We start from the raw sequence: 12,255 nt of genomic DNA on the forward strand, positions 1-12,255 counted from the left end.
TGCCAAAGTTGGGAGACTCAGTGTAATTTTATGACGTTATTCCTCAGATATATGGAAAGAGTACCTGAAAACAGTGCAAGAAACCGAAACTTAGTACAACACAGGCACATGTAGTATAAAACAGCACCAAAAGATCCATAACATAAATGTTTACACTTAAAGAAGAAAATACATCAGTAATGGCTGATCGTCTTGCCAAAAAGATCACACAAATTTCAGCGATTTTGCAACTTGTAGTAGATGATTCACAAGCTTTCAGAGACAATAACAGCAGGAAAACAAGCATTTTTACAGATCACACCTTTTTGAACATGTAACCCCATTTAACATCACTTCTGAAATACAGGTATAGCCCCAACAGAGATGTTCTTCCCAGTTACCCAGAGGCTGCTACCAGTTGAGCTACAGGGATATCCCTACATTATGTGATATTGCCTAGAATATAAACTTGAATGACACTTAAAGTGATGATATTTGTGTTACTTTACCTGTGGAAGTTCAACATTGTCGCTGGGCCTCTCCATTACTTCGTGGTTATGACCTTTTTCAAACTCAAACGATGCTGCAAGAATCATCACAGCTCCTAAACAAGAACAAAGTACAGAATAGACATTTTTGGTTAAAAATTCATTTTTATCAATAAAGATTTTTTTCATTTGGCAGTAGGCTTAGCCTGGTCATTTCTACACCTTTTTACTCTGTCAAAGCAACAACAAAATCTGAATCATTATAACAGTCACATTTTCTTGGTAGATTATGCTAAACTGGGCTGTTTCCACTCTTGTGGGTGGGGCTTCTAAGCAGCTGTTAGCCAATCAAAACTAGGCTTTACCTTTAGTTAAGAAAACACTAAGGCAATTCTCTGATTGGCTGACATCTAGATAGAGGCCCTGCCAACAAAAGTGGAAACTTCAGCGCAGTTAAGCAGAGTATATTACAATATAATATATGTAGGACATGGGCAATGCTCTGCCTACAGGAGAAGGATTATCCTACGACTGTTCTTAATCTTAACATTCCTGAAGGGTTCATCATCATCATCATCATTCCACATTAAATAGTACAAAAATCTTAAAGGAGTAATCAAACAAAATCTTAAAGACCTGTAGAATACAATGGCAGGAAGAAACTTACTTTTGACATTCATATTGGGAGTTTTGTTGAAGAAGTAATAATACAGTTGAGTGGTGTCCAACAAGACTTGGTCAGCACTATATTTGATGGAGCGATACCACCAAGTGCCCTGTAAAAGAAAAGGAAGGCACATAAAGTTTCAGGTTGGTAAGTCACTGGACAACAATGTGCTTTGCACACAATCAAGTGTTTTATTCGAGACCAACATTTGGTGAAAGTCTGTCACCTTCTTTGCAGCAACTCTAACTGGTTCTGTTTCACACTACAAGTACATGTACATGTTGCTGCTGGCAGATGTGGTAACAAACAAACAATATTTACATATGTACAGGGTTGTAGCCAGCACCCGTCCTTTGATGGAATTTTGCAGCTGGGGACGGGAAAAAATTTTGCCCATTCCGTCCTCTTTGAGCAAAATTCAACCCTCAAAATGCAGGAAATAGCATTTCAGAGGGTCTAGATTTCAAAATTGTCCTTGGGAGCATGCCCCCGGACCCCGTAGGAATGCAGCACTAAAGCCATTCAAAATCGAGGGGAAGGAAAATGATTTCTGGCTGGCTACAACCCTGCTCATGTATATACAATGATAGGTAGTTCATAATATCTTGCAATGCATTCCCTAGAGCAAAGTAGTTGTATATACTTTAGATATTGACCAGCAGGAATACTAAGATTAGAATGACAAATATTTATCTATTTTTTAAGAATGCAGTCTTAAACATGACATTAAGTTGTATCGGGTAGTGTCTAACAGAACCAGCCAAGAGGAAGGTGACAGATGGTCACTGAAATGTTGGCTTTGACTAAACACTTGATTGAAAACAGAGTTTTAAAGACTGTCAAACTTACCATAGCAACAGGCATGATGAGAGTTTTGGGCAACAACCCAGGGGCAGAGCCATTATCAACACCGTGAAACTTAAGTTACCACAGCTACTGGTATGAGGAGAGTTTGAAGTTCTTCAAACTTACAACAGACATTAGAGTTTTTGGCAATCCCACAGGGGTGGAGCCATTATCAGATCTAAAAACTTACCACAGCAAACAGGCATGATGAGAGTTTTTGGCAATGCCTAAGGGGTGGAGCCATTGTTAAGTCAGTCAAACTTACCACAGCAACAGGCATGATGACCATGAAGGCGACTCCATACGCTGCCAGCACCCACATGGAGTTCTTACTGTCCACAATCCAGGAGGGAAGAGCAATCCCAAATGTTGTAGCTACAAAAAAAGAAACAAGAGAATAAAACTCATCAGGTTTTCATACAATTGTGGGGTTTCCGGTCACTACGCACAGCGATTGCTGATTGATCGCCATGAAAGACAGAAAGGAAGGGACCTTCAAATTTACAAGATTCGTAGTATTGTATTGTATTGTGGAAGCTGTAACAATCTAAAAGTTGTAAGCATTGTTGATATATGGCTCTTGTAAAAGTGGTCCACAAGTCACAAAATTCAGTTCCACCTTTATATGATTTCAGTCGGCACACTGGTTACATATTCACACAATCAGGCCCCGAAATTAACTGTTTTCTCTATTGTCCCAGAAGTGTTCCCAAAAATAAATTCCAACCGTCCCGAAGTGAGGATGGATGGTCCCAAGCAGGTTTTTAGGAAGTCCCGTATCACAACAATAAAGTTGAGTCAGACTCAGAGTACAATCTTTCTATCTATATTAACTAATTGTCAATTACAATAAACTCAAAATCAATGCAGATTCAAACGTGTCTTGTCTGATCTATTATTAGACAAACAGTCCCACATATCTCCAGAAATTTGAGACAAACCAAACATAACAAGTGGAAGTTGGGAAGAAAGTTTTTTGTCTGTGGAAAAATTTGTATTTTGTGTAATAGCATTGGTACTGTAGACTACAGGACCACTGTACCTTTAGTAGCAAAACAAGTGGAAGTTGGGCAGAAGTAGGTTTTTGTCTGTGGAAAAATTTGTATTTTGTGTAATAATATCATCAATAATGGTACTATATATAGATGTTAAATTTAGTGTATTTGCAGATCAAACGTGCACTGTAATTGCACAGTCACATATAAAATTTGGGGGCCTTAGGACTGGGAACCAAAAGCTAGGTCACGCCCCTGACAAACGTATGATTGGTTTACATTCTGATATTGATCATTTTTATACCGTCCCAAAAAAGGTCCCAAAGTGATTTTTAGTGTTCCCGGACTAAATTTTTTGATGCCCCGGGACTATGGGACTATGTTAATTTCGAGCCCTGACAATATTACTCTACTTGATTTTAACAGATCGAACGACATGCTCTGATAAGTACAGCCAATTGAGTTACAAACTGGTACACATGTACATACATGTTTGTGTAGAGATCGTGGCTACCAGAATTTCTTCCACGTTGCAGTATCATGTTGAAATTGTGTGCACAAAAAAAGGTCAAGAATTGTCAAAGATTACAATTTACAAATTTTACCTTGTGGTCCGTCTGGGTTTCCATATTCCTCCCAGTTCTTCCTTGTTTCTTCATCAGTTAACCTAAAGGTGGGAGAAGATATCATCAGATTAACTTCATTAATGCTATGAGATGAAATAATTTAAAATTTTTAGAAATCAAGGCAAGAATATTTTTTTCTGTTTTTTTTTTCTGTGTTTGGTTTAGGAATATATGACTCATATGAATCAGGAAAAATATTTTGAGTCTGTAGAATTACCAATTGCTTATTTCTGTCCGCATTATTTCTCCCAAAGTACAGATGGGTACTTCAATTAAAGGAAAATCAAATCTGATATACCTTGCAGCTTTTACTTACGCCTGATATGCCTTAGCAATCCTCCGAAAGGTGTCTTCGTCTCCGCCTTTATCGGGATGGTGCGTGAGACTGAGAGAGCGATACTGGCGACGAATGTCAGCCTGGCTGGCTCCCTGAAAAGGATTTAGGAAGATTCATTAAGATAGTAACTCACAATGTCACATACCTGCCAATACTCATTTGTGAAAAATAAGCATCATGAAAGCAAACTCTTCTTTCAAAGACTTTTTGGCAAATATTGCTTTGCACAACTGGTATTTGTAGCATTAAAGATGTTGGTATTAACCTAATCAATTCAAAATTAATTCATTGCCAACTTTTTTCCCTTAGGAGATGGTCTACTTGACGAGAAAGTAAACTTGGACTTGGAGTCTGTAGAGGACATGTTTTTAGCTGGGGTTTTATCATAGGGAAGCCAAAATTTCATTTTGTGTATTGCTACTATTGTAGGGGGTCCAGGGCATCCACCTTCCATGGTGCAGAGTTTAAGAGAATTTTAAGTTTAAATGGTGAATTCTAAGGTATCCTGAGGGGCAAAATTACTGCCAGAGAGGTCACAGTAGAAGACTGTGACCACAAATGACCTAGTGACATCCCTGGTCAATCAGAATTTCATGCTTGTCAGACGATCTGCTCCCAAGTGTAAGGGCATCTAGTGTGTCCAATTTCTTGTTATTCTAAGAAAGGCTCGTCCAAATGACGCCTTGACGCATGCTTGGCTAAAAGCCTGGTAGAGGATGTCATCCATAAAATTCATTTGGGTGAACTTTGAGGTATATGCAAATATTCAAAGTGTTTAGGTCCACAAATGAAAGGCCTTACTCTGTCTATTTGAAGGATCTCGTATGGGTCATATTCCACATGGTCTCTCTCGACTTGTGATGACTTGTAGGCCAGGATAAGGAAGATGAGCCATCCAATCGTCAATATGACTTTCCTGTTAGAATATATCAGATGTTAGGAAATGAGTATCAAAATGGTGCTTAACAAATCAGTATGTGCTACATGTATTCTCTGACAAGATAAATTCAACTACATTCTGGAAGGCAATAACACTTACTGTGTACAAGTAGGCAAATATAGCCATAATATGTCTGTTTAGTTGTTATAGACCTTACGAAAGTCGCTGTACTTTTGTCGTGTCAATAAAGATTTCCATAACATATCGTAATATACATACATGCCAACACTTCTGAATCACATATATTCTAACATACCCAAAAAAATACACAAAGTCAATGTGAAATGCGCCAAAAGTTGAGCAGATTTGGTGTCCTCAAACATGAAATTGTAGGAATGGCAATTCCAACGTCCAAAACCAGTATTCAAATTTTCAACAGAAGTGAACTTGGTGAACTAGCAATGTCTTCTATAGATGCCAATATGGTAACAGTAGAGCCCATGTGATGACCCAAGTTATCACCCAATCCAGAACACCCGTATTGAATGTTATTGTGGCCCAGGTACATAATGTATGACATAAACTGACAAAGAATGTTATTGCGGCCTTGGTATGACATAATAAACCAAAGTACATATTACGATATTTCAATCAATGACAGAATCTTTGGCATACTTTGCAGTTGACTTGGCTTTGGAGCGTGTCTTGTTGAGTTTGAGTTGGTACCACAAACTGTGGCTGTGCACCTTTTCCAGCTTCTGTAGTCGTTTCTCTTCTGTAAGAAACATAAAAGAAGGAATAGATGAAATCGTAAAACACTGTAACACATAGATTCCCGCCAGCCCAGAGTTTATCACTCCTTCTGATTGGTCAGAATTTGCATCCACACCAACTAGTGTCACTTTACAATGTACAAGTTGTACATTTAAAGTAAACTGACTTTCCCAAAGGCACAACATTGGGGCATGTCTGAGGTTTTGAACCAAGGCCCTTCTGGTTCTGGGCCAAAACACTGACTGATGATCTGTTTCACAGGATCCCACTATGTTGCCATAGATACCGGATGGTAAAGACATTTACTAGTACTTAGTATTATTTACTGGTACCTTTTGAACTGCTCAGTGACAGTCTATTCAAATTACATTTTAAGTAGTGAGTAGCTAATTGCATGACGGCAAATTGCATAAGTCATGATCAGAACCTGCATAGAATTTTGAAAACCCAAACCATTTCCCATTTACCCCATTAGAAATAAAATGGCATAATTGCATAAGCCATTATGGCATAAATCTGACATCTGATGTCAGAGCACACATGGCATACTGACCTGGAAAATAAAAAAAGCAAAAAAGGGTCTTTGCAAGGGCTTCAAATTGCCAAATTTCCTGAATTGTCTGAGGTCAAAGAAGTGCAGTTTCAGTACCAGTGGAAATCTGTTGCTTATAATATGACAAAGACTGGAGTAGACAGTCCAAAATGAAACTTTTTGTGAAATAAAATTACAGTTCAGTGTTGTGATCCGTTACCATATATATTTTACACTAACGGTTTCCCGTCGGACGTTGGTACTTTTCGGAGATTTTCGAACACATGAGGTCACCGAGCAAATTGAATCTGATTCGCCCGTTCACAAATCGAAACCTTATTCGAACAAGTGACGACACCTTCGGAAGTGTTCGGGATTCATTGGTTATGTTCGTGTGCGTTCCGCAAATTTGAAATAATGGCACATGCAGCGCTCAGATTTTCAATGACTGAGTTCTCACAACCCAACGACGTCTCATCTTTGCTCATAAAGGTCGATATGCAATGACATATTATTTAAGCTTACTGTGTGTAAAAAAAATAAAAATGACTTGAAAATTAAATTTGAAAAGACTACAAAAAAATGCTCTGGGTGCCTTTAAGCCCTACTGTTGTACTTCAGGAGACAACTGGGGTTAGATAATTGACCTATTAGCATACAAAGTTGTCTTCACTTGTCCTGAATATTTCCCCCATTTACACTTACAGTACATGACCTACATTGGCATATTCTGTATCAATTCATAATTTGTTGGCACTAATAATAAATACTAATATTACCTAAATAAATTTTCAATACGACCGACACAATGTCATTTTCTTATTTTTCAAGGAGCCTTTGAAAAATTCCCTCATCAACTATGCAAATTTTTTGCCAAACAGTCGTTTTAATTATTAATCATGAAACACTTATAATTGCAATAAAACTGATAATAAAAGCCACGTAGCGCTCTTGCGATCATATATTAGTGTTCTGGGGCTTAAGTAGGACTATTGGGGATATCATTTTGAGATAATTGAGACATATTTCAAAAGTAAACATTTTATAATGGCTTCCTGGAACGAAACATGGCAACCTTATGTCCACGTAACACACATGTAGACAACATGGGCGTTTCACAAAACTTCGGGAAACCACTCGATTCAAAGCAAGAAACAAGAAAGCCACTGTACCTTCTACTTGTCCCTTGGGCCACAGATAATACGTTATAGGTAACAGGAACAGGATCCATACGGACGTTAGGAAATAGAGAAAAGTTCCTCCGCTTTCGTCATACTCGAACTGAGCACCCGCCATCTTGAATCGGTCTCTCTGGAGGAAACAGACCACGCAATTCGTCGCAAACGATTCGCATCACATTTTCTACGGTGGCCCATTTCGCCAATCTATTATTACGCAGTCTACGCAAACCATACTTCGACGTGTGTGCGTGTATGTGTGTGTCACTCTGTGTGTGTGTATGTGAACAGTATAACTCGTGAAGCTTTGGATAGATGCTGGTGATATTTTGCAGGTGGTCGAGAAAACGATGATCAGGTTCGATAAAAATTATGGACGCCCTAGCGGCCTTCGGAGGTACTGTAGCGAACTTCCGGTTTTGATATGTCGTGCTTTGGACCGGTTGTGGTCGTGATTTTGCAGTGGTAGATAGCTCTTGGGACAGACAAGTTTTTTTTTTACAAAGGTACCTTTTATTTATGGCTATGTTTCAAAACCCGAGACGAAAAAAACACAACAAGGATCTCAACAAACTGTTAACCGATCGTTATCATTTTTTTCATGCAGAAAGCCTAGGTGATATTAAACTTGCATGGTAAGGTAGGCACAAAATTAATTTGCATAATTGATGAGCAGTTAATTTGCATAATTAATGAGCATCACGATTTGCCAGATGTGTACTGAAAAGAGTCACATGATAATGTAGATAAATATCAATTATGCAAATTAGAACTGGATTTACATAACTTGAAGAAGTAGACGCTATACATCCTTAGTTGTGAATGATACGAATTTCATACTCACTCCAGTTCCACTCTCCGGATCCCATGATGAGTACTTTCTTTCCCTCCGGTTCAGACCGTCTTCACTCCCTTTCCTCCCGCTACGAATCGGCCCGGCCAGTACCCCGGCTCCCCCACCCCCCACCCCGAGGCCGATCCAGTCCCTCAGCCTTCCACTAACTTGACGGCATCGTAATGCTGGCCCCCAGGGTTATTGTAGTACGCCAAGTACAGGGGAGTGCCTGACTCCTCGCCCTCTGGCGGCAGGAAGATGTACGGCATGTCCGGATTCCCGGTGATCAGGACGACTATTCTCGAGGTGTAGTCAGCCAAAGCGATTGGCAGGATGTCTGCCACGTCGGAGCACCAGTGGCCCTGCCGGGATAAGTTGTTCAGCTCCCGTATAAACGCCCAGAAACCGCCCGGGACAGCTGCAGCTATGGCAAACTTCTCAGAGTGAGCCCTGATGTACCGCACAAGATCTTCGCGAAGCTGCTGTGCGGTGATGGCGATGCTGGGGTCTCCTCTACCGAGTTGTCTGGCGGCTGCCTCAAAAAGGCAGTTCCCATCCCGTGGAACCGGGTCGATCTTGAATTGGGGCGGGGAAGCAGGGAGATCCGTGACGGACACAACGGGGGGCACAAAAGATGACGTCGACGAGCAACTACCAGTATCTGACAGCCAAAGCGTAGAGACGTCTGAGATCTCAGAGTCAGAAACGCTGACGGTGTCTGACAGTGCGTCCTCGTTCTTTTCTGCTGCCGGCACACTGGGTTCATCAGAGCCCGCAACCTTGGACTGTCGTCCGAAGCACTTCCTCAAGCTGGCATTGAGCTTTCTGGCCCGTTTCCTCACCTTCCGATCATACCTGCAATCACAGAAGATATCATCACCTTATGCCATCTACATTGTATTCCGGATAAGCACTCACATTGAAGAGACGGTGAGAGTCTTTTCAATGCGTGTTCACCTTTATTCGAGGGGTAACCTGTATCCGTTATTTACGTTAATCTTACAAATTTAGTACTTATACCCCTGTCACATTATCCACGATCTTCGGGCGTATCGATGGAAGGTCAGTCATATTTAAGATCGACAGAGGCTTGCGCGTATTTTTCACCTGAAAACCGTCCCTGTCACATATAAGCCATTCTTTGTACCTTGTATAATTGTTATGCAATAAAGTTATAATTGTAAGCGAGGCTCGGGCGATCGCCGCAAAATCGTCGTCCGATCGATTTTCGCCAAATGTGACAGGGGTATTAGGGAGAGGACGAAAAGGACAAAGGCGGTACTTTCAAACTACAATATTTTGAAAACGTTGCAGTTTGAAACCAATCACTTTATATCCGTTACTACTAGCAGCTACATCCCTGCGAAGTACAGGAAATTGTGTCTGCATGTCTGACAGCTTTTCACAAAAGAGCAACTAGTGTCTACTAAAGAAAATCTAAAAATACAAGACCCAAACAAAAGGCCCATCTTAGCAGCTTTGTTTATTGGGGTAATAAAAGTTTTTATGGAGGAAAAAAATGACGCAAATTGTTGGAACATATGATCACATGTTCCAACAATAACAAAAACATATAGATGTTTCTAAATTGTTCTAAATAAAGAGATGTTTGTACCATTAATTTCTCAATGTTTCCAACATATATAGATAGGTTCAAACATGTTCAAACTTTCATTTTCAATTGTTTGAACAATTTAGAACTTCAGTGACTGAAATATTCTTTTGCTTAGAATAGTTCAAACTTATTACAAATATTATTTCAAAACCCTCTCGGTGACTCGGAATCGACTCTACCTTGTTTTTGAAAACAGATATAGGTAACCCCGCGAATAAAGGTCAACTAGCGTTAATGAATGAAGTACAGAGGACGAAAACAGAAACGCAGAAAAGTGAGTATACCACTACAGTCTAGTATGAAAGAAGACTGTCGAAATACTATAGACAACTAACACATTACATTACCTAACGTTACATATAACGTTGCAATACATTTAATAATAAGAAAGTTGAAAACAATAACTGTTTCTACCTTCGGTAACCCTATCACAACTCCTAAAACAGAAACGAGAAAACACCAAGCATCTAAGCATGCAACGTGTGTAACGAAATCGGTACTTGTTTGTTAACGTTACGTCGAACACTATAGAAAATGTACGTACAAATCGTCAAATCTCAAAACATACATACATACATACCTACAAACGATACCCAAAATATAACCTTCTTGGCGAAGGTAATAAAATCTGTAGAAGCCTCGTATACATGTAGTTAATGAATGTATCTATGAAATAAATAGTACTGACAGCAATTTTCGTCAGAAAGTTGGTAGTCAACCCTTCTCCGCTCGCCCCCACTTAGAATTGGGCTACTGTACGTTTTCTAACAAGTTGCTGTTTGTTTCCAAAATAAAGTTAAATGTATCATCACGACCATAAATGGTTTGATCAGGCTGGAAAATTACCAGATATCAGAATTCTTAGCTTTTTTACACAGCCAAATTAACATATATAGCTCCCAATGGTTCTGTATGGTTATTTTGCAACCCATGACTGGTTCTACGTCCCGCTATCAGTAGTAGAACTGACGAAACGTTGGTATGTTTACCTATGGTTTCCCTGCTACAAAACAATCCTACTATCCATGCAGTTTATATGAGTTTTATATACAATGTATGAAGAAGCTATACCTTTCGTCTGTCTACATTATACATACACCAATCTACGTGAGGCCTGAATTATCGTGACAATGGAGAGAGAATATATACCTAGCGCATTTGAAAACTTTGTAGTCGTGTTCGCTTCAACCAATTGAGGATGTTAAATATTTAACCTCCTTGTTTCACCTAATTTTTACTTACCATGACTCCCTGTATTGCGGCACCGCATTAATGTTCACCGGGTGAACCTGATTCTTCGTGTTCGTACAACCCATAGTGATATAGAGTACGTAAATACGAGGATTTTGTATTTAACAAGCGTAAGCGTGTTTAACAAGCGTAGGCGCTTTTGTTTACTCCGCTAAAAACAGTGTTTACGTTTCACGGAAACGTTTGTGACGTTCCAGAACTACTTTCAGATAGCGCGAGTTTCCCATGATGCATTGCGCATTCCACAAGCCATTTCTAACAAAGTTACAGTTACCTTACTCCGCTAGAACAAGACTTGAAATCTAGGGACCGGATTTCCGTCAAATCAGTTAAGTTGGTGTCAATTCTTAATTTTTTATGAAGTGCAAACAAATAGATCATAACATACATAATTAAACGTACAATAAGTCCTCGAAGTGTTAGCTGTCCACTTGTATTTTCAAGTTATACTCGAGCTGCTGAGTGTGGTAAAGTGAGTATGGTTGCCTGTGCATTCCTATGTGTTGGTAGATGTGTATAAAACGGGTACATCGAATAAGGTGGTTGAGCTACGTGGTTTAACCGCACCGTTGGTGTTATACCGCCCCTTACGGGATGACATACCCTTCCTTTGTAGATTCTACCAGACTGACGACGCTGGCTATCATAGGGAGAGTAATTTTAATTTGCCAGGTGAGTTTTACTACCAGACGAGTTCGTCGGCCGCGCATGTTCTCTGGTCTCTGGCCAGTTCCTCGTGTGTTTTTTTGCCGAATTCATCCTCCTATGCACGGCCCCCAACGGCTAGCTAACTGCCTATTGGGACCACAAGGAGTTTTGACACGACTGTGGTCCTTCTGCGTAGGACTGGAGCATGGCCGAATTCTACGATTACTGGTTGAAACTACTTTCTTTGGCTGATACTCAACTGGACTTGGTATCCTTGGAAAGATCATTGGTACCTTTTGTAATCCGCAAACCGCATTAAAAGATTGTACTTTGTTGCCGAGATATTCCCGGATAAAGGTTCCCCCTAGCTAACCGCGCTAATACCCCCTTCACATTAGGCGCGATTCGATCGGACGATGAGTCTGCGAGCTCTAAATTACGAGGAGGTATGGCCCTGACGGGAAGGGGGAACTCAGCCATTTCTTCGTCGGCAGCAGGGTCATGCCTCCTCGTAAATTAGAACTCGCAGACTCGTCGTCCGATCGAATCGCGCCTAATGTGAAGGGGGTATTAGCGCGCTTAGCTAGGGGGAACCTTTATCCGG

General features: G+C 40.2%; 2 protein-coding genes across 2 annotated transcripts in view; both read right to left on the reverse strand.

Moving 5' to 3' along the window:
• The window catches only part of LOC118423233 (translocation protein SEC63 homolog), a 19,220-nt gene extending 11,755 nt beyond the window's left edge, over positions 1-7,465 (reverse strand). The window contains exons 1-8 of the mRNA XM_035831303.1: positions 7,297-7,465; positions 5,494-5,593; positions 4,740-4,854; positions 3,918-4,030; positions 3,581-3,642; positions 2,246-2,355; positions 1,135-1,243; positions 489-583 (exon numbers count right to left, since the gene is read on the reverse strand). Coding sequence (XP_035687196.1) covers positions 489-583; positions 1,135-1,243; positions 2,246-2,355; positions 3,581-3,642; positions 3,918-4,030; positions 4,740-4,854; positions 5,494-5,593; positions 7,297-7,420 — 828 coding nt within the window. The 5' untranslated portion in view covers positions 7,421-7,465. The remainder of the gene's footprint in view (positions 1-488; positions 584-1,134; positions 1,244-2,245; positions 2,356-3,580; positions 3,643-3,917; positions 4,031-4,739; positions 4,855-5,493; positions 5,594-7,296) is intronic.
• A 690-nt stretch (positions 7,466-8,155) lies between these two features.
• On the reverse strand, positions 8,156-11,158 carry LOC118423249. Its single transcript, XM_035831328.1, has 2 exons — positions 10,995-11,158; positions 8,156-8,992 (listed from the first exon to the last, which is right to left on the reverse strand). The coding sequence occupies exons 1-2, from the start codon at positions 11,066-11,068 to the stop codon at positions 8,290-8,292; spliced, it is 777 nt and encodes a 258-aa protein (XP_035687221.1). The 5' UTR covers positions 11,069-11,158; the 3' UTR covers positions 8,156-8,289.
• Between the last annotated feature and the right edge of the window lie 1,097 nt (positions 11,159-12,255).

Source organism: Branchiostoma floridae, chromosome 9 (assembly GCF_000003815.2).
Source record: "Branchiostoma floridae strain S238N-H82 chromosome 9, Bfl_VNyyK, whole genome shotgun sequence".
NCBI classification, from domain to species: domain Eukaryota; kingdom Metazoa; phylum Chordata; class Leptocardii; order Amphioxiformes; family Branchiostomatidae; genus Branchiostoma; species Branchiostoma floridae.

Coding starts and splice junctions, on each gene's coding strand:
- LOC118423249 (XM_035831328.1), bottom strand. CDS start 11,068: ATGGGTTGTACGAACACGAAGAATCAGGTTCACCCGGTGAACATTAAT. Junction 8,993..10,994: donor CCGCAATACAGGGAGTCATG/GTAAGTAAAAAT, acceptor CTGTGATTGCAG/GTATGATCGGAAGGTGAGGA.